Raw genomic sequence first — 22771 nt, 5'->3', positions numbered from 1 at the left:
ATTGATAATCTATGCATTCATAAACTTTTAGCCTCTTTGAGTGACTGCTAAAATCTGAGGCCTTTCAGATTTTTTTTTTTTTAATTGTGTGAGCAGAAAGATAGAATTTTAGAAGAGCTTCTTGAGTTACCTTTTGAATGATATAAAGAATTGTTAACATAATGTCAAATTTTTACAACTAAATATTAAATATACAAAAAAGCCTGCAGCATTCTCATGTTATGAAAACATATTTATTTATTCTGAGGCTAGGAATTGATTTAGTTTTAAAAATACAATTTTTTCCTTTTAATAATTTCCCAACAGTGTCATCAAAACACTATAAATTCTTTACATGTTTTAAAGAAAGATGATTCATTTATGTAAAGATTATTAAATGGGTAATTTTATTATTCAATTTTTAATACAAATTAACTGAAATTAGAAACTGATTTTGTAAAATAATTTAATTATGAATAATTCAATTTGGGGGCTATTGGATGTTTAAAAATGATCAAAAGATTTTTAATATCTTAAAAATAAAAGCAAAATTTTCAGTTTTAATATTTTGTATTAATAATTCATTTTAATTTCCTTGCTCAGTTTTAATATATTCACAAATTCAGATTTAAAAACAAAATAAGTTGTATAAATATTTTCAACATTTCTGATTTTTCCATAGTAACCATAGGAGAACGATTTGAGACTATCTGTGTAAAAAAAAGTAGGTTTTAGATCATCACACCTTCACATACTACTTTCACTGGAATTTTCCTCTGTATATATACTGGGATGTGACACTAAGCAGTTGAGAATATGTATTTAAGAGGTTAAAGGGATATTGTAACTAGTGTTTCAAATCCTGATAACATCCCATACGCTGTCGATGGGACTTGGTTAGGATGTCCTGAGGATATCCCGGGATGTGACATTAAGCACTCGGGAGGAGGTGTTTAGGAGGTTCGCGGGATATTCCGGGATGTCCTGAGGATGTGCGCATATCCCGCGAGCAACATCCTTGGGATATCCCAAGGATGTTTTTGTGCTATGTGGGTCTTGTCGATATTAAATAGCAACGTGGGCTCGCCAAACTGCATCTTTAATGTCAAATGTTATCGAGTTATACTCCCATCACTGATTGAATTTGATGCAAATTTGCAGACAGTGGGGTACAGCGAACGCTATTATGACAGGTGAACTGCCTCGGATTGTAGATAACAGTTCGTAGTTAACTATTTTATACTACAGGGAAAACTTAGCCGAAATATAGTAGCATTCTGATGGCATCATAGAGGACAGTTCCCGATGGTGCGAGATCATTATGAGAACTGATTAATGATACAAATGCATAGACGTAAAAAAGTATTACTCTGTTAACTGTGGCATGAAATGCTTTACTTTGATCATTTTATTATTTCTTTCGCAATAATATGCCAATAAGTAAAAACTAAGTTAAGAAAAATCTAAAACGTATAAAACATTTAGTAAAAATAATTTAACTTTTTAAAGAGATATTTTTTATATCTGATAAATACAAAACAATGAACTAGAACATTCATTATTAGCCATGGATATTGCTAATCAATGGCTAATAATGAATTTTTATATTATAGCCCACAAGTGGCCAAACGATAAGACGGTTGAATGAAAGTAATCTGGCTTGGGTTCGAACCCAGGTGACGCCATCGCAAATTTTTCCACGAGTAATGTGAATACTATTCAGTTTCCCTCAGAAAATCGGAGATATCCCTCCCTTAAGCAAACAACCTGCGTATGATGCATTATAATCAACTATTATATATAAGCGAAAAAGTGTAGGAAATAAGGAAGTGTATCAGCCCTGATTGACAAGCAACAGACTGTTTTTAATGGTGCTGAGTAAATTAAATTTTATTCGTCAACCTGGGCTATTCGCGGTTATCATTACCGGCTTCAGGTAGCATTCCATGTATACGTAATACAGTTCAGATCCACGTACCTGGAAACCTGACCATTTCATCATCCAAACATCTATGTTATGATGTTTATACTATGATGTCTATGCTATGATAACATCTATGTTGTTCCCTAAACAACCCAGCCCTATTAGAAGAGAGATTTTTGAATCCCTGCTTCTCTCCAGATGAAAATACATCGAAAATAGATTTGAGCTGAAGGATCAGGTCGCCAAAGCCAGGACCCTCGTCCTGGAACAACCTTTCAAAGTTGGGTATCCGGGCCTTGTATGACCCCTCAGTGGCGGCGCAGACCCCGCAGTCCCTGCCCGGCTTTATACGTAGCCTCAGGAAGGGCGAAAATGTAGAAACTAAATACAAAAAAGCGACGCTCTGTCATCTTTGCCTCGGGGCACCACTCCCTCGGCAGCAAGTAAATTCGTTTCGGTGCCTCACCTTACTCCGTCAGTCCCCGTCACTGGGACTATGAGGGCTAAACCGTGGCCTTCGAGATTAGATGGCCTGGTCAGCTGCAGAATCACGTGATTTGACGTCACGTAAGGCGTCTGAACTTTCACCCTTCGCGCTGCATTGTGTGGACACTGCAAGCGAAGACTTCTTATTACGTTGATAGCGTGCTGTGTTTTTTTTTTATTATTCGTGTCTTTTTTATTGCTAAATTTGAGTAATGTTAAGGATATTTTCGTTTTTAAATTGAGATTACTAGTTAACTTATTTGTTAACAAGAATAACGATCGACGTCTATGTAGAGCTGTCTTCATCATGCCTGCACGATGTTGCGTTCCAGCATGCAAATCCAATTACGATGGCACCGATGAATGTGTATCAGTATTCAAATTTCCAAAAGATACAGTAAAACGAGATTTATGGATCAAAAAAATTCCAAGGAAAAATTTTATTCTAAGTGATCGCAGCGTTGTGTGTGAAAAACATTTTCGAAAAGATGATATTATTCGCTATGATTATTTACCAACAAACGAAGGTACTTTTATTCAGATGTGTAGAGGGCATCCTAAATTAAATAGCGATGCTTACCCATGCATTTTTTCTGGCTGTCCTAAATATTTATCTGAAAGTCCAACACCTCAGACGATGAGCAGGGAGGAAAAAAGAGCTAAGATGGAGAAACATATTTTTAATGAATTTTTGAGAAAGGACAAAATAGCATCATTTGAGGATTTTTCTTCTATGTTACCGAATAAAATATTTCAGATACTTCAAATATTATTTTACACAAATCTGTTGATGGCATTTATATTTTATTGCTCAGTTTTCATCCACATCCTAAAATCGAGAAAAGTATCTTTGTATCACTTCATATAAATATAGCAGTTTATATAGGCAGGGACGTAGCTCAAGGGGGGCATCTGTCCCCGGGCGCAGAATCCAAGGGGCGCCAAACTGATGTTACGACATTTTGGAATTAAATGTTTTCCATCCTTGGCAAGCAGTAGGGGGCGTAAAATCTTCAGTTGTCCCTGGGCGCTGAAAACCCTAGCTACGACTCTGTATATAGGAGATGAAGTTATTGGAATGGAAGTATTTAAAAATATATTAAATGAGAATGATAAACTTACTTTATGGAGTGAATTTGAAAGCATTTATAATTATGCCAAAGGAATGGTAGTTAAAGACATTAAAAAGTCGAACTATGACTTATCAGTATATAACTAGAAAGCACATATTGAAGAAAAATCACCTGAGAATTTTACTTACGGAACAGAACATTTTATTTTAGAACAAATGATGATGTGCAACAAAAGTAAAATGGCTAGGAGGTATAGTAGTGACATTTTGGTCTTTGCATACTCATTATATATCAAATCAGCTGCTTGTTATCGTTGCCTTTATAACAGTCAGCTAATCTGCCTTCCATCCATTGATCATCTCCGAAAACTCCTTGGCCTGTTAAAGCTTGATGGATCGACAAGTAGTGAAGCTAATAGCAGATATGTAAAAGGTAAAGCTAAAAAACTACTGGAACATGAAAAACTGGTGAATCTATTGATTGATGAAGTTCATGTGAAAAAAAAGGTGACATATAAAGGAAAAGCATTAATTGGTTTTGCTGAAAATTTTGAAGGTGTTGAAGCAACGTCTGTTCAATCCTTCATGATTTCTTCCTTATTATCAGATTACAAAGACATCATTGCATTAGTACCAGTGAGTAAAATGACTACAATGGATCTTCATAGTTTGATTTTAAAAGTTCTGAAGTTATTAGAAGATGCAGGTTTTAATGTTTTGTGCATTATATCAGATAATAACCGAATAAATCGCAATATTTTTCAGAAACTTAGCAAAGGATTCGCATCTGGGCATATAGAAAATCCAGTCAATGAATCAAAGGATTTATTTCTCCTTTTTGATTCTGTGCATTTGTTAAAGTCGATCAGAAATAATTGGATAAACCAAACTGATGATGAGAAAACTTTTGTGTGCCCCGACTTTAATGATTTTTACAAGACAGTTTCTCCTAAATTTTCATTCTTGAGGAAAATGTTTAGCATTGAAAAAGAATCCATTATAAGATACGCGCATCGATTAAATTTTAAAACATTATACCCCTCAAACTTCGATCGTCAAAATGTTCAACTTGCTCTGAACATTTCTCATGAAAGTACTTCTGCAGCTTTACAGATGTGTGCAAGTCAGAATTCTTCTTTTCTTAACTGGGACGATACAGGATCATTTTTAAAACTAATAAAGAAATGGTGGGACATAATGAACGTAAATCATCCGAAGAAAGGATTTAGGCTCCGAAATCACAACTGTGAACCATTTCTATCAGTAAATGACGAAAGATTAACTTTCATGGAAACATTCTCGAACTGGTTGAAAGAATGGAAAAAGCTAAATCAAAAACCCAGATGTGGTAGCTTAAGTGAAGAAACTTTCTTTGCTTTAACTCACACAACATCCACAATGGTTCTCATAATCAAACATCTTTTGTTGAGAGGCACAAAATATATGCTTACAGCTAAATTTCAGACAGATAATCTAGAATCTATGTTTTCTTCATATCGGCAAATGTCGGGAGGATCTTATCTTCTATCTGTACAAGAAATTCTTCAATCCGAGAGAAAATTGCGAATAAAATCGATTCTTCATTTACTTTCCAACAGATATGGAAAAATTCAGTTAAAAATGTTGATATCTGATGTCTGTGCAGTACAACCTCTTGAAGAAATTGACTGTTCTCCATTTATAGAAATACTAAATGATATTGATATTGATTCAGTGAATAATGCTGAAGCTGAAGTCCTAACATATGTGTCTGGCTACTGCGTGTTTAAACTGAAAATTGACTGTTTTTCATGCAAGTCGTTATTTTTTACTGATAAGAGTTTGATTTGCGATAATGAAAATCATGAAATGCACGCAGATAGCAGTGAAGTGATGTACAGAAACTATTTAAGCCTTATTAACCGAGGTGGTTTAAAACTTCCAGCTTCAAATATTGTATTTGTTGTGACAGTGTGTTTCTTAATATTTCAGAAACTTTTATCTCCTGATTACGAAATTTTATTTCTAAATTCTAAACAAAAACAACATTCTTTACTGGTCAAACTTACCGAGATATATGTACAAAACATTAACATGTTTGATGTTCATGAAACTTGTTTAATGTGTGGAATACCTTTTTCTAGCAGATTAAAAAAAATAATGTGCACTATTTCAAATATTTGTTTAAACAATTATACTAAAGTTCTTCAAAATAATATGTATACAAAAATCGATGAAAGGAAAATTAAAAAAGTCAAGAATACGTGATGAAAAGATATGAGTGGTATGTAAATGACATTATATTATTTTTTTAAAATAGTGTACTAAATATGATGCAATTCAAACATATTTTCAATAATGTATCTTTTACATTTAAATTTATTAATCTTTTTGCTGTTTCCTTATTATTAGATAATACTTAATAATTTTCAAATTAAATTATCAATTGCGATTAATTATTGCTTCAGTATACTAGTACAACTTGCACAGTCTTTGCTAATTAGACAGAAATGATGGTTTGTTCTATGTATAGTTGTTTTGAGGTTTTCGTTGGCAAATTTATTGATTTTACGCTTTTGTAAAACATTATATGGATGGCTTTTATTTGTAAATATATTATTTACTATGCATCTACATATAAGTAACAATGTAAATATTATTAAATGATGTAAATATTATTATAATTATTGCTATAGATAACATATAAATATGTGAAAATTATTCGTTATCTGTAATGTTGCAGCAAAATTGTAATTTATTTAATTTACAAAGTTTTGAGATTTAAATGTTTTCTGTGGCTTTTGATCTGCTGTTCATTTTATTAGACAGTATTTTAAATGAATAAAAAATACATTTGCATAATGTTTGGAAGCTCTGAAATATTTATAGTTTTAAGGAAAAATAATTTTTTTATGTCTTTTAATTTGCTAAATTATATTTACTTTTGTTAGTGAATTATTTCTAAATCTTTTCATTTCTTTCATTCCTCTCCTTCTCAAACTGTAAAGACATTTTAATGTTAATAAATAACAGCCTTTTTATTTACTTATTTCAAAACCTTCTTTTTTGAGTGTATCCTAACAAATTATTACAATACATTGAAAAAAAAAAAAAAAAATGCACAAAATATCCTAAAACATGGCACAGAAAATTTCGTGAATATTTCTTAAAAAACAATATTTATTAAGTTATTAATCTTAACTGCAAATGAATATACGACCTTTTATATACGTTTTCCCGTCAAGTCTCTGAAAATTTAATTATCATGCATTATTAAAAACAAAACACTCTAAACATCGAACGAAACGCTCGCATTCAAATCTGAAGCGAAGAAAGTCACGGAAGGATTGGACGCCTTTCGTGACGTCACTCGCAGCTAACCAGGCCATGTTATCTCGAAGGCCACGGCTAAACCCCCATCGAGAAGGTCGTGAAAATCTACCATATTGCTCCACCACAGCCAGAGGAACAGACACGACAGTACCAGTACGGTCCCTGCCAAGCCTGAACCAACCTAAGTACAATACTCGGGTTCTAGTCCTGTGAAGACTGTTTATATACCCCCTTGGTTGAGACTGCCTAGGTACAAATCCTAACCAGTACTTCCCAGGAATTCTCTTGAGTCAACCTCCGGGGGGGGTGAACTGAAGGATCAAACTGATATTGTCGGCTGCATCTTACACGAGGCCACCTACGATAATAAGTGAGCAAGATACAAAGGACTTGCTTCTCTGTTCTCGCAGAACGGGCGGACAATTATTTAAATCAGTCCTCCTTCATATGCTCTAAGCTCTTCCCATTGATTGTTTTCTAATATATTCGTATCGATATTAATGATTCAGATGACGAGATAAAATTAGAAGTTGCCTTTCTGTTGATTCCATATTACCAGATATGGCTGTAGAGCTATTAGGTTATTTGAAAGCAAGAGACTTGAAAAATGAGCAACGCCTTCGCCGGGAATCGAACCACGGACTTCTGTAATACGCGCCCAGAGTGCAGATCACTACACCACGAAGACACGTTAAGAAGTCGGGAGAAATATCTTATAAGGTAACATAAAAATATTCTTGACTTGTAGCTTCATGAGCTGAATTATGTACCATTTTAACTTTATCTTTCCGTTTGTAAGTCAAATATATATTATATTTGTAGCGTTTAAGATAGATTTTTGTCAGCTGTATGTATATTAATATTTCTGAAATGCCTTATCTCCAAAATAACAGAGAGAGAGAGATAGAATCATTTTGAATGATGGCAAAGCCGCCTTAGGCGTTCATTAGAGGTTCTTATCCCTAATTTATTTCTGAATTAAGTTACTTTTTATACAATTAATTTTGCGAAATAATCTTAAAAATCAAGTTTTAGGTAGGTAAATATTTAAACTTTTACCATTTATATTAAAATGCAAATTCTGCTTATATGTACTTTAGTAAGAATTCCTTAAAAATAAAGCATCGATATTATTAAAATAAGAAGCTCTCAAATTGATAATAAATTAACATATTGCAGAAAATTTCTGTTTTCTGATAGATTGCGTTTCAGAAAATCATACAGAACCTAGAATATTGGATATGTAATTAATTCGAATTTTCCCGTTCTTCCAATAGCATAGAAACATATAAAGTGAGTACGGTTCTTTAAAGCACAGATCCCTCCAGTGGTGAATGGATAAGGCTGCTGAAAACTAGTTGTTCGAAGAAGTTCAAAGCCCTGAGGACAAATTTGCCGGATGGAGATTTCATGATTTTGTTTCTGTGTAATGTAAATATAAGCCAGTTTCCTTCAAAATGTCTTTACAGAATGCATTCTTCTAGAAAAAACAGATCTTGTGTGTTTTGCTCTATTGCATTAAACAAACAACAAAAAACAAAAAAAAAAAAAAAAAAAAAAAAAAAAAAAAAAAATACTCGGAATACTGAACAGCTAAAAATAGTTAAACAATATTTTCTTGTTTGCGCATGTAAAAGTACGTGTTTAAACAAACTACTTTGTATAACATAAAAAACAACGCACCAGAAAGGAATTATCCGAATGGGACGACACTCAGTATATGCGGCTTACATGCATTAAAAACAAAACCTTAACAGTGTCATGGGGATTGAACATTTTATTCAGGAAATACAAGCGCAACTAAAATCAATAATTCATTAGTCATTTTCTGGCCCTGGGCATTGGACTCGTAGAGTTGGCGAATGTCTTATTGCGAGATCATCGCTTGCTATACACGGTCCAGTTGGACAGTAAGATTGCGCTATCAAGGGATAGGGATACGTTCTGCTCATGAGAGCCCACACATGCTTCAGTAAAGAGAGATCTGGCGTTGCGCTGATAAGGCTAGCTTTGGAGGAGCAGAAAGGCGTGCCATTTACGGCTGGGCATGATACTGTTGAAATATAAGGATATGGATTAATGGGAAATGTAAAAATATGAATAATCTTATTCTCATGATTTACTGGATCACAGAGCTCTTTATAAGCGCAAACCCACCATGATTGATGAACTTTGAAAAATAGTGAATAAAGAATGGAAAACAGTACCTCTAGAAATTTTAATAAAAAGCCCTTCTATTGTGGAAATAACAATGCAAACTTATAGCCCAGAAAATGGCTATTAGATCAGACACTATAAAAATACTCTTTGCATTTTAAATATTAAAAAAGGCTAGAAATCGTTCTAACAACGCGCAAACACCCCCTGTAATCTTGAATAATAATAAAATATTGTTGGTATAAATTATACAATTTTTATGTCGTATGATGCACAGCTGCAAGCAAAAAGAATTAAATATAGTTTGAATAAAAGCGCATGGTTAAAATACAATTATAAATTCGAAAAGTATTTTCTATAAATTCTTCAGAATTATGTATATATTTTCTTATATATTCTAAGACTTATCATGTAATACCAATTTTATTTTATTCTGAAGCATTATTATAAAATAAGTTTTGTGTTGTTGTTGTGCCGTGATTAATCTCGCTCGTCTCATATCGTGTAAAAGCTTGCTTTTACAGAGAACAAATCTTTGACATTGACAACAGCCGTGGGCACCATACAGGTGACATTACGACATTGCTCAATTTCGCTCCCAGTTTTGAAGAAGAGCACCCGAGGAGACGAGTTAGAGGGTTTCCCACTTCTCTTACCCTACCACCAACCTCTCGAGAGAAATTTCGGATCGCCGCAGATTTTGAGAGCGCCCATGCCTCACAGACACTCTACATTTACAAATATCCAAGCTTTCTCCTGGATTCAAAACCGAGCTGTTTGATGCGGGAGACAATAATTTTAAAATTTCATTATTGTGGTTTGATTCTTATATTTAATTTGAACGTTTTACCACAGAATTTGATTCCACCATGAATGAAGCAAATATTAGTCCTGAAACAAATTTTAAATTTTAACGATTAAATTTATTTAAAATTTGGTAATCTGCTGTCATTATAACATTGAATAATAATTTTTCCTTCCCGTACAAGTATTTTAATGAAAAGCGATCTGTGTTTGCATTTAAATTTTCAAAAGTTAAATTTAATTTTTACGAAAGTTTCCCCTTAGATAATTCTTTATTAATCGGAAATACATTAAACATAGTAACATTTGTTTTTAATCTTTTTACATTCTTAATGAAAATTGTACGTAGCTGGAAATTTCATATTTTGGAACTAGTTTGTCAACCACATTCGGATAAGGAGATTAACAGATTAATTTTAGAAATTAATACAAACAAATTATTTGTAACAGGACATAGAAGTGAAGGTAAAGTAAAAATAGATTTTACAATAGAACCGGGGAAAAGTGCATATAGTACATCACATGCTTCAGGATAATGCATACGGAGGCAAATTCTGTGCTTATATTCATTTGTAAAGTTTTCTTTAAGAGTTCACTAATTTTCTTTAAGAGGTAAGCGGTTGGTAGACAAAGTAGTTACTTTTTTACACAGTTGCGAACATTCTGATAGGTTCTAGTACGATCATTCAAAAGAAATTTTCAGAAATGAAAAATGTTTTCCATTTCAAGAAATGATGGCAGTGCTCGGAGATTCGATATGCAGAGTACTTGAGAAAAAGTGATTACATACTTATTTTTTGAATTAACTATCTAAGTATGCACTTCCAGGTAGAAAGTTTCTCTCAAAAAAAGGTAATGTATTTTATGGAAATAATGTCAACGCCGCACATGAAAATTCTGGAAAATTAAAATTCTTACATTTTATAAGCTTCTTAGGAGTAAAAAATAAATATAAAATAGTAAAAATAATATTCCTGTAAAATAAAAATTATCAGCAGTATACCACAGTTTCGTAAAGTTAAACAAATTCAGTGACGGTATATTATCATAAGACTATACTATAAACTAAGCAATTCCTAGCAAAATAATTTCCGTTTCCTCGTTCAGTAAAATTATGAACAAATATATTTGCAACTTTCTTCTTATATTTTATATTAAGTTCCAAAATTGCATTCCTACTATTTTTATACTCACTACTAAAGCATTTTTCTTTTTAGTTTAATTACACCTACCCACACAGTGGTATTCATCTACGGAAAAGATGCCCCGGAAGGTCTGTTAAGAGAAACTGGTTCATATCCACCTTACACATGTGGAAAGCCACAAAATTTCTCATACAGCTAGTCCGATCGCAGAGATTCAAACCTCGAACCGAACTATCAGCGTTCAGAAACTTTACAGCTCGGTCGGCAATGGGCTATTAAAAAATTTGGTTAATAGTTCCGAGGGAATTAGTAATAAGAAGGAACTAGCGTAGTTTCGAAGAAATTAGTAATAGCAGAAGCCAGCATATGACAAATCGTTTGCTACCTTGAGCTTAATTGTATTTTGACTTCGAAAAATGGCTGTTACATTTATTGTTATAATATTTGAATTCGCCGTTCATAGCAAGATTACGTAGATAAATAATTATTTAAAGATTTATAAGTGTGGATAAATCTTAATTCCAATCCCCAGTTATTAACCAAACAAATCATGCCCACTGAGGATATCTGTCTAACATCCAGTAACTGGATTTATGCGTATTTTGGTATGTGTGTGTGTGTGTATGTGTAAGCAACTTCTAGTTTATTATCATTATTATGATAATTTTATGCGCAAATAGTGTAATTGTTGTACCATTGCATCTCGTGATTGCCGCCCAGACGGGAAAATGTTTACTGACACTGATTGCGGTACCAAAGTGTCGGCGTCTGAATCCTAGAAGAGGCATGGATATAAATTGTCTGTTCTTTCATAAGAAGTAACAGTGGCCTGCCTATTAGGTGTCCCCATAAGAAAGTAACAACCGCTTCCGCCTTTACTAGTGGCCAAAGCCTATAACGGCTAATGCTCACCATTGTAAATAAAATTAAAAAAAAAAAACTTTTCATGATATCTTTGAGAAATAATTTATATATATAAAGAAAACAGTCTGTTTGTCCTCTAATAACTCAGCCACTACGATAGCTATAGTCGCCAAACTTTCTACGACTTTCATCTAAGTCCTCAAAAAGGTCGACGTCCACTTGTTTCCTAAAAAGTAGCTACAATCAGAATTGTTAATTAAAAACTCAGAAAAAGGATAATTTTCACCCTCAATTTTCCGAGTGGCAACAGTCCCGCAAGCTGGAGATGAAAATCTGCTTTATTTCGAAAGTTGTTGCCAGTGTTCGCTTTCAAATCCTAGAGGTTCGCTAATAAAAAATTTCTAAGTTTTACGATGAAATAAAAATAGAATAGCCAAACATTAAATACATTATTCCCGATTTCAAAATTTCGTCGCAAGCCATTTCGACTATTCCCATCTTCGCATGACATTAATCAGCAGAAATATTAATTAAAAGTTCTGAAAGCGCTAAATTTTCGCACTCATTTTTCCCAGTGGCATCAATCTCACGCATTGGAGATAAAAATGCTTTATTTCGGAAAGTGTTGCTACTGCTCGCTTTAAAATCGTAGAGTTTGTTAATAAAAAATTTTATAAGTTTTACAAAATGATACATATAAAGAAGAATGTCTCTTTGTGTGTTTTACGACCATTGGATTAGAAAGACAAAAATAATTAAAAACTGCGTGCCATTGTTGCTGATACAATAAGAGAGAATTAGTTCTTTTTTCTATCGAAATTGTTTATGTGGTTTCCATATCGCATCAAACTCAAAAATATATGACTATGAATCGTAATTTTTGCATATAACAGCGGTATCGTTCTCTCTGTTGTTAGATGCATTACTCCTAATTTAACTTAACTGGCATCGGATACTTTCGCTATCTATCTACATTTATAAAGAAGAAAGTCTGTGTGTTTGTTCGCTAATAACTCAGTCACTGCTATAGCTATCGTCACTAAACTTTTTATAGTTCTTTTCTGGGTCATGGAAAAGGTCGACGTCCACTTTTGTTTAAAAAAAGGAAGGTTTCAGATTTTAAATTACGTCCAAGGGCGCGTTTTGTGAACGTTTTGTGTGTTACCTTTATTTATTAAATATCATGTGCTTTGCACTTAAACCATAAAATTCAGTTTAATAGCAATGTCGCAAAATAATTTTAAAATGAATATATCTTTAAAATTTCCGATACACAGCTCCGCGCGCTGGAGATAAAAAAGGTTTTTTTTTTTTTTTTTTTTTTTTTTTTTTTTTGTCCTTCCCTATAGTGTTGCCATTGCTCGCTTTGAAATCGTTAAGTTTGTTACTAAATTCGTTAAAGTTTTACAAAATATGAAATCGATAATAAAACAAATTAAAAGTTTCAAATTTGGTCTTCTACATGCCCTCATTCGTAGGAGGATTACGTCATTCAAAATTCGGTGGCTCTAGGTACCGTTGCTTTATCACAATGCGAGGAATATAGATACATTTATGCAGATTTTTCATTATTTAATTTTTTCAAATATAACGCAAGACTCTAACATTTGCTGGAAACAGTTTGAAACGTGAAACGGACATTTATAGTGATTCAACGCAAAATCGGAAAACGAAAACAATAGTCATTCAGGGACAAAGCCCCTTTGGACTAAAAAAGCTAAAATCAGAGATATTAATTAAAATCCTATTTAAGATGAGAGAATCATCTTAAACACTGGGTGGTCTTCTTAGAAAGCTTTACTTATTTTCATCCTCATTTTTTCTATTATTCTGCTATTTTGAATTTGTATTAATCTTAATATGTATGCTGTCTATTCATTAACATGAAAGTCTAAGAATTCGACTATAATTATTTAAGTTAAAAAATAGATCTAAAGTATTTAAACTATACATTTCGTAATTTTCATGTTATGATCCATAGATCAAAATTTAATAATTGCTATTTTTATCAATTCGAAAAACCTTTTTGTTCTTTAATCCTGTTAACGATAATTAATTTTGCAAATGTTTACCTGTATTCTGATTTTTTATTTTAATTACAGAAAACGAAGACGATTACTTACAGATTTTAAACAGCTTTGAGCGAATTCTTAGACTAAATATAAATTATTATAAATCTTATCTGCTAAAATGCTTAAAAAAGCAAATAAATGAATAACAGATCACGAAGCAATTTAGTATACTGAGTCACCCAGAAAAGTTTGTAAAAATAATATCAATAACCCTTCCATTTAAAGCAAAGCCCTTCTCAATTTCGACAAATTCCTGCGACTAAAATAAAGATGCATAACCGTTTTAAAAAATTATGGCTTTAAAAAATGTCTTTAATGTAAATGATGATTTTTTCCGTGAGCACGCTGTCTTAAAAGACGGTAACATCCAGCCAAAACTTTTTACTTCTTTGTTCTCGTAAAAATGTCTGTAATTTTCTGCAGGGGAAATGATTTTGAATAAATGTGCCGGGGGTTATGTCATCTTCTTAATTTATGGCAAAGCAAACGAAAATCGGAGTAACATAGCGGTGTGCCGGCATGAAGGTGCCGTTACGTTTATGAAGGCTACTTTCTTCAATTTAGAAAGTAATCTTCTTCACCGTTTTCACGTTTTCGGGATAGTTGCGTACGTTCGTCCGTACGTACAGATGTCATAAAAAAGGTCCATCCGAATCCCTTTTAAAACCATTTTATAATCCAATTTGGAAACAAGAGACCTTTATTCTGACCGTACATACAGAACAGCAGAGACGAACGCCTGCCCTGGTCAGGAACTGCGTCCGATTTCCCAGAAACCTTCCAAGCGGGCGCATCCCATGCGATCCCCTTATGCAAAGCGTTTTAGTTCGGGCACCACTGTAAAGTCATTAGATAATTTTGGAAGCAGGAGTGATGAAAAAGTAAGCAACGCCTTCGCCGGGAATCGAACCTCTGGAATACGCGCTGAGCGTGCAGACCACTATACTACGAAGGCATGCTAAGAAGGCGAGGAAAATACCTTGTAAAATCATAAATTTAAGGAATTTTCCGAAGAATCTTATATCTATCGCTCAACATTTGAAGAACCACAGCTTGTAGATTTATTGACAGTGTTTGCTTATCATTAAAACGTTAGAAGTGAAATTTAGCTAGATATTTCAGATACCTAAAACGGAGTCAAATGGACATGCACGTTCATTTAAATGTTCTCAGAAATATACTCTTAAGTGTCATTTCTGTTCTTTTTGCGCATCATAAACATTTACAGAACATAAAGATATTTTAAGAAAAAACTATATTTAATTCGTGTATCCTATTAATATGATTAGGGAGCATACTGCACAACATTCATGAGCTTTATATTTGCAAAAACAAAGAATTGTTTTTGCAAAGTTAATGCAATTCTTTGTTTTGCTTTACATGTTAATATTACGAGAAATGTTTTCTTTCTAATGGCATCATTACGCTTTAGATAAACTTTAAAACAAAATTAGAAATATGAAAGAGAAGGTACGGCATCATTTATTAAGAGCTCACATAAACATGACACACAGAGAAATCTTTTGTACAAAGTAAAGATAAAAGTGATACACATAAATAGAATATTTAATAAATTTTTAACAAAAACAACTTTTAATGATGATCTGCCATGAGTGACACGAAAATATATAAATAAAATTGAGCTAAAAACATTAAAAGAGCTTATTAACTTTTGGCAAATTATATAAATTCATAAGTTCAATGCTATATTTCATGACTCAGTTAACTAAATGTTAAATTAGTGACTTTCGTACATCCTTATACGGTATTATCCGAATATATTGCGGCATAAACTTCATATGCGGCACATAACATGCGGCACAAAAAGTATAATGCAGAAGACAAAACAAGAGGCGAAAACATCGTTAGACAAAACATTTGTGGTAGAAAACAAAGCAAGGGAAAACAACCTGGATGCAAAATGTAATGGTAGAAAATAACTCAGAAAAGAAACTTTCCATTTTTATAATACTGTAATGAAAAATAGAGCACCTTACGGAGACATGCGTCTTCGTCAGAAGAAATGAAGCATATTTGCATATTTTCACTCCATTTTTTTAAGGTTTCTTGAATTAATTAATAATTTTTATCTCAATAATCAAATAGAAAACTGAAGAACTTATAACCGGAAAAGGAACAGAAATTACATCAGCATAAAGTAGTTTACAGGAATTTAAAAATTTTGTTATTAACTTTGTTGTTTTAAACTTAAAAACTTATTATATAATTAATTCTTTTTTTTTTAGAAAAATATTAGTAATTGGCTATGAAAAATCCAGTATAATAAAAATAGAAAAAAGAAGAGGAGTTGTATAAAGTTACTTGCGTTATAATTATTTGATTAGTTAACCCTTTGCGGCACATTTTTAGGTGTGTCCGGTCTGGACACACCTAAAAATTTCCTTGGACACACCTAAAAATTTTCTTCTGTACGCACAGAAAAATTGAATGAAAAAGGAAATATATGTTACTATAGGTTACTCTGAGCCTTCTTTATTTATAGTAGATGGCAGCTCAACACAAACCAGTCCATGTATTTTACCATGTTTAATTTTTTAAGACAATCATTTTTCAAAGAAATCTTTCAGATTTTTTTAGGGTATAAAAGGAATTGTTTGAAAGAAATTTCTATGTTATTTTTTTGGCTGTATGCTAATCTCCTTATTCTATATTATTTTTAAATTTTTACCTTGAAATCTTGCCTAAAAGCAAACGGCGAACCCTAGATGTGCCCAGATCGGGCTCACCGATAATCTAGGACAACTGAGAGTCTGTATTCTTTGTTTCTCCGCACCTCATCGGTCAGTTCATTGACAACAATGCTCTTTTCAGCACTCTTTTCGAAGCTCTATTTAATCAGTGGCCACTTTGGGCACACCCACTGAATTAAAACGATAAGTGCTTCACAAAATGTGACTTGTGCAGTCCTCTAGGCATAATTAGACTGCGTACTTTTTTTTTTTTTTTTTAATCAAAACTCCGACATTAAGCGTGCCGGTAGCGTGCCGGAAAGGGTTTAAGAGCATTAAATTATTTCCTTTCACTATTTAATCCGATATCTTTTCAGTAAAGACGGTATTTTATTTTGCTTCAATGTATTCCATCATATTAGAATGTTATTTCGTGAATATTTTTCATTTGCTTGTTGAGTTTCAACTATGACTAAACATGTCCATGTGGCAATTTTTTATTTTGCATATTCCTGTGTCGCGTATTGTTAAGATTAAATAAATTCAGAATTATGTCTAGAATTTTTTTAAAATTCCAGAAAGAAAGTAACATTCTTTTTTTCTATGCGTTATTTAGAGAAGTTTTGCAATATACGTTTCCAAATTTTGTTTGTGTAAAATGAGGTTTTGTTATTTAATAATAATAAAAGATACATAAGCCACTGTGTCTTAACTGCAATTATTAGATTCAAAAGTTTACGTTATAGGTTCAAAAATTAGCTTCAAGATTCACTAAGTGACAAAAAGCGTCTCAGAGTGTATTACTATTCAAAAGGTTTGCAATTAATATAAATGTTTCTTACCTACATAAACAGGGAACCACGTTCACGCTTTTTAACTTTTGACTGACGTGTTCTAAATCTGAAATAGGGACTATTAGAGAAAAGCGACTGAACGCTATTGATTAAGATGGCTACTGTACTTCGAGCAACAAACTTAAAAAGAAGAACACCCTTCGTGACAAAGGACCAAAATATTTAGTAACAAAGTTTTAAATTATTTTTCAGTTAGCACGAAAGTTAGCTCGCAGTCTGAAACAAAATCTATAAAAAAGTAAAGAAATGAAAAAGCTATAATTATGAAAATGTTTCACTTAATACATGAACATTTGAAGGAAATAGTTAAAAATGGGCATAGAAAATAATTAACCGTTTATTAAACTAATTTTTATTTATTTAGAATAATTATAATTGTAGTAGACTGAAAATGTTGCTTAAGAAGTATAGACAGATTCAAGTTCTCTAACTGACATTATACTTAAATATAGTTGAATTTGATAATGTGCTAACATTATTCGTTTCCTTTATTGCCACCAAACAAGATGGGAAAAGACAATGTGTACTGTGAGATGATTTTGCAGTGGGTATGTTTTGAGATAATGCGAATCCACAACCGAGCATTAAAGCCATGATCTAGCACCAGAAGTAGAATATAATATTTCTCGTCGTTTCGTTCACGAATATTTTAATATTAACCTACGTATTTTCATAACCGTTGCATTAGCTTAAATCATTTCGTATCGTCTTTGTACACAGCATATGAAAAACTGCAGATCTATCTTTATTATTACATACAAAACATTCTAGAAATTTTGTAGCTGAAAAGTTTCGTATATCCTGATTCCTTAACGTGACAAACAATGCAAGATTTTTCGCTTAAGATGGAGCCAACGTTTTAAATTAAAAGAGGATGTTTCTTTGTCATTAATAGACTTCATATCAGCAATTATAGTTTCCATCAGAAAATGAAAGGATCCAAAAAGTTCTAAGAATTTTTGCACCTGTGTGCTTTCTAAATGTGTCACATAATGAGTCTGAACATCCGGAATTGGAAATCCTGTTCTGCTATTCCGGCTGTATAATCTCGGTTAAAAAGAAGACTGAATGTAAAACTGGACGTAAAAAACGGACTTAAACTAATCATGATTATATTATTAAACAATACTGATGGACATCATTGAGCTGTAACAATGTAAATATATATTGAGAAATTAAAATTAAAATTGGGCATACAATGGATTAAGAAATATACATTTTAAAAGTGACACATATAAAAGACATATATAAATGTAAATTTAATCAGCAAGCAAAAGCACTACTATTTTTATCTTTCATTTGAAATAGCTTGAGACATTTCACGAAAACTTTAATAGCTTAAAATGAGCGTAAAACACATCTTTAAGAGTTTATGGTTAATGGATGCATCGTGCGTAAGACAGTCTATAACAGCATAATATTGCATTTGGTTTCAAATGCATTCGTCATAAAATATCAGTCATAAAAACCAGAAAAATTAAAGAATAGAAAACAAGTTGTTGATTTAAAAACTGAATGCCTTCAAATTACATTTTCTTCATCACATAGGCCTTATGATCGAACACATTTTTCGTGACCATTAATGTGGAAAATATTCAAATATCTCATCAGCAGCTATTTCGTAGCACAAGTATCTAAATGAACGTTTGCGATAAACTCTAGGACCAGTGCTTCTATGTTATCTAATTGTACAGAAGATAGAACAGTTATTATTGAAGAGATAGTACTTTTTTCAGTCTTCTATTTTTGCAAATTCCTTTAAAACTCATGGAAATAATTGCAGCATGCATGCGTAACACGATCTGATTACGACGATTACAAAGAATATTTATATGTAGTAAGCTGCTTCAGTTTAAAGAATAATTTTATCAAATTTGTGAAATGGTCAGTTGTAATTTCAAAAAAATCTGAACATTTGATTTATGTATTTTGTGCTGGTTTCAATACTCAATAACTTTTATCTTTTAACGGAAGTATAAACCTCAATTAGCAATCTATCAATTTAGTGTAGCAAGCAATTTCAGGGTCCAGTTCAGTTACATTACAAAACGCTTTTGTCCAGTGTAGCTATGGTGTCCAATACAGTAAAAATACAGTAGTACTTAAGCCTCAACAATTTAAGCAAACGAACGAGATTTTATTTTTTAAACTTACTTTAGATTGAATTTATTACAGTCGCGTGGAGAAAATATTAAAATTGGACGTATGTGAAGTCCTTGCTGGGATTTAGGTAGCACCTTTACTTGAGATATAGAATATACTACAAGAATTTATAACTCTGAGAGATATGATTACAAATTCTATCGTGACACGAAGAAAGTAGTACTGATTCTCTCATTAATAACTTTTTGGAAAACACCAATTTCAAAGCTAGTTTCGTGGAGGAAAATAATCTGCTTTTCAGCTAGGAGAATCATACATCAAACTGTATTACTTCAATGGAAATGCTTCAGAAAAGATGCATTTTACAACATATCATCTTGGACAGCAAGATGATTAGAAGAACCACTGCGTCTGGTATTCGGCGATCGGTTTGGAACATTGACGACTGTTGTCGTTGTCGTAAAACTGGTGCAACTGTCACGGACACTTTTAGTGCTGTATAAAGCCATGCTTTCACCTTGATGTGGAGAGAGATGCCCCACAGAATGTCGTGGACTTTTGCCAACAGATTTTTGTGTCCTCCATCTTTCCAAATGGTGTTTCAGGGAATTTTGAACCTGTAAATACGAATGATTTTAATTAAAATGTTAACCACTTAATAAATGGGAATTAATATATATAGATGAATTCTTCTAATCATTTGGTAATTCATCAGGAAAAATCAGAGAGAGAGGCAGTTTACTATGCTATTAAAAAAAGATCTGAATTAAATGTTGTTTGTAACTTCTTCAAAATGAGCATTTACTGCAATTGTGCATCGCTGGAAGAGTTTAGACGTCAGTGTCAGTGCAAAGCTCTGCATCGGTAAAAGCAGCTTGCTTCAATAACGATAAAGATCAGACATAATTCAGGTCAGCTTCAATAACGATAAAGATCAGACATAATTCAGGTCAGCTTCAATAACGATAAAGATCAGACATAATTCAGGTCAGCTTCAATAACGATAAAGATCAGACATAATTCAGGTCAGCTTCAATAACGATAAAGATCAGACATAATTCAGGTCAGCTTCAATAACGATAAAGATCAGACATAATTCAGGTCAGCTTCAATAACGATAAAGATCAGACATAATTCAGGTCAGCTTTCAAAACTTGAATAACTTTCTACTTTAACTACTCTGATAGTTTAACTTTCGATTCTTTTATAATCTCGAATTAAACAAACAGCATTTCTAAAGAAAACACAAGAAGGGATGTAGGATTCAGATATGTTTGTTAGATGATGAAAATGTTCCGATAAAATAAAATCATTTATCATGTCGTCGTTAATTTTTTTCAAATAATGACAATTGCTTCTAAGGTTTCATAAATGAGAAATATGTATATATATGCATATAAGTGGAAAAATAAAAATTTTACTTGATATCAATTTCAGAATCTCGAGTTATTGATTATATATATATTTAAGTGACATATATAAGAAAGAATTCGAGCAACGAATTTACTCATTAATTCAGAAATTTAAGTGCTATATTTACATTCATACTGTATCATAGGTCCAATGCATTATCAAATTTGTTCTTATGTACCATTCCATGTTAATATCTAATTCGCAATGCTATCTATCTTAGTAATATGTAAATATCTATAACAAGTATGATAATTTTCTACATAAAATATGCTAATGGTACGAGCCGGTGTTGTACATGGGGAGAATTGAAATTAATAATATTGACAACGATGATTATATTCAATTTGTAATATAGTTGTTGTGGAATACTACAAAATTAATGCATGCAATTTTTTTATTCTCTTTTATCATTTTTCTTGCTTTGTTTTTATATCTTTTTTTTCAACAATTTTTTCCAATGGGGTGGCATTTAATCCCCCATAGATTCTTAGAACGAATATCATTAATTCAGAAACGAAGCGTATATCGAGCAACGAATTTACACATTAATTCAGAAATTTAAGTGCTATATTTACATTCATAATTTCTTATATTATAATATCACTAGAAGAGGCAGAACAATAGCGAGTGAAGAACAAGTCTGTACTAAAAACTAAGCATGGGTGAAATATAATAGGTTTAAGTGTTAAAATAAAAATAATAAAAACATTTAATAGGAACAATTTTTCAGATTTGTGTCAGGTTTTAAAGTTTGAGCGGATCTGCGTTCAGTTATTCTCTGTTTTATTAAAATTAGTTTAGCCTCCTTCAAATTTACAAAATAATTACATTATCATCTTTTTCTGTTCTGAAAATAAATCACAATAAAATTTTGCTCTTAGGAGAAAAAGGCCAAGAGAAGATACTTTTCAGTATTTATTTTACCAAGTGCTGTATGAAATAATGACTTCAACTCTGAAATAGTCTGCAAGCGTAAGAGTGCTTTCGTAGGAATTTCAATTATTTGTGAAGAATTGACACGATTGGAAATACACTACTGGCCACGGTAAATGCAACATCCTGAATGAAGCATACAAATAACATGAAATTTACAACATACGTTAGCGGAGGTGAGATATGCAAATGATTAGAATTTCAGCGCGGACGCACATCAAAAAACGATCAATTATGCCTCGTAGTAAACAGCGATCATCATTTGATCACGTATCCGAGTTCGACAGAGAAAGGATATTGGCCTACCGAGAGTGTAGATTATGTTTCAGGGAAATCGGTAGTCGTGTTGAACGAAACCAAACAACTGTAATGCGCATATGCGACTGTTGGATGCAAGACGGTACGACGGACCGACTTGTTCGATCGCATCGCAAAACCATAGACGTCTCAGCCGCCAATGGTGCGGTGAAAGAAGGATGTGTACGGCAGAATGGAATGAAATTGTCTTTAATGACGAGTCACGCTTCTGTTTTGCAACACCACGATGGTCGGATTCGAGTCTGGAGACACCGTGGAGAGAGGATGCTGAACAGCTGCGTTATGCACCGCCACACTCATCCTGCACCGGATATTTATGGTATAGGGCGGTATTGGATATCACTCTCGCAGTCCTCTAGTACGCACTGCCGGTACTTTAAACAACCAGCGCTACATCTCCGAGTTGTTGGAGCCAATTGTCCTTCCTTACCTTCAGGTTACCCACAGCTATATTTCAACAGGATAATGGGCGACTACACGTGGCACGCATTGTCCAAGAGCTCTTCGTCAATCGCCAGATTGAATTTGCTTCCCTGGCCGGCTCTCTCTCCGGATCTTTCGCCGATAGAAAACATGTGGTCGATGGTTGCTGAACGATTGACCCAGATTACATCCCAATCTGCCACACCAGATCAACGCTGGCAA

General features: G+C 32.8%; 1 protein-coding gene and 1 long non-coding RNA gene across 2 annotated transcripts in view; one reads left to right on the top strand and one right to left on the bottom strand.

Annotated features, from left to right (window-relative positions):
- The window catches only part of LOC118181749 (uncharacterized), a 273477-nt gene that overhangs the window by 38737 nt on the left and 211969 nt on the right, over positions 1 to 22771 (top strand). The window lies entirely within an intron of this gene.
- Positions 15280 to 22771, bottom strand: part of LOC118199505 (diuretic hormone receptor-like) — a 509054-nt gene continuing 501562 nt past the window's right edge. Inside the window, exon 13 of the mRNA XM_085817429.1 lies at positions 15280 to 20079. Coding sequence (XP_085673555.1) covers positions 19825 to 20079 — 255 coding nt within the window. The 3' untranslated portion in view covers positions 15280 to 19824. The remainder of the gene's footprint in view (positions 20080 to 22771) is intronic.

The sequence above is a fragment of the Stegodyphus dumicola genome, chromosome 5, assembly GCF_044657685.1.
Source record: "Stegodyphus dumicola isolate Sdum_Otavi_A_Nest chromosome 5, ASM4465768v1".
Lineage (NCBI taxonomy): Eukaryota > Metazoa > Arthropoda > Arachnida > Araneae > Eresidae > Stegodyphus > Stegodyphus dumicola.
The sequence above is the reverse complement of the archived record's forward strand: the minus strand, read 5'-3'. Positions and strand labels throughout refer to the sequence as shown.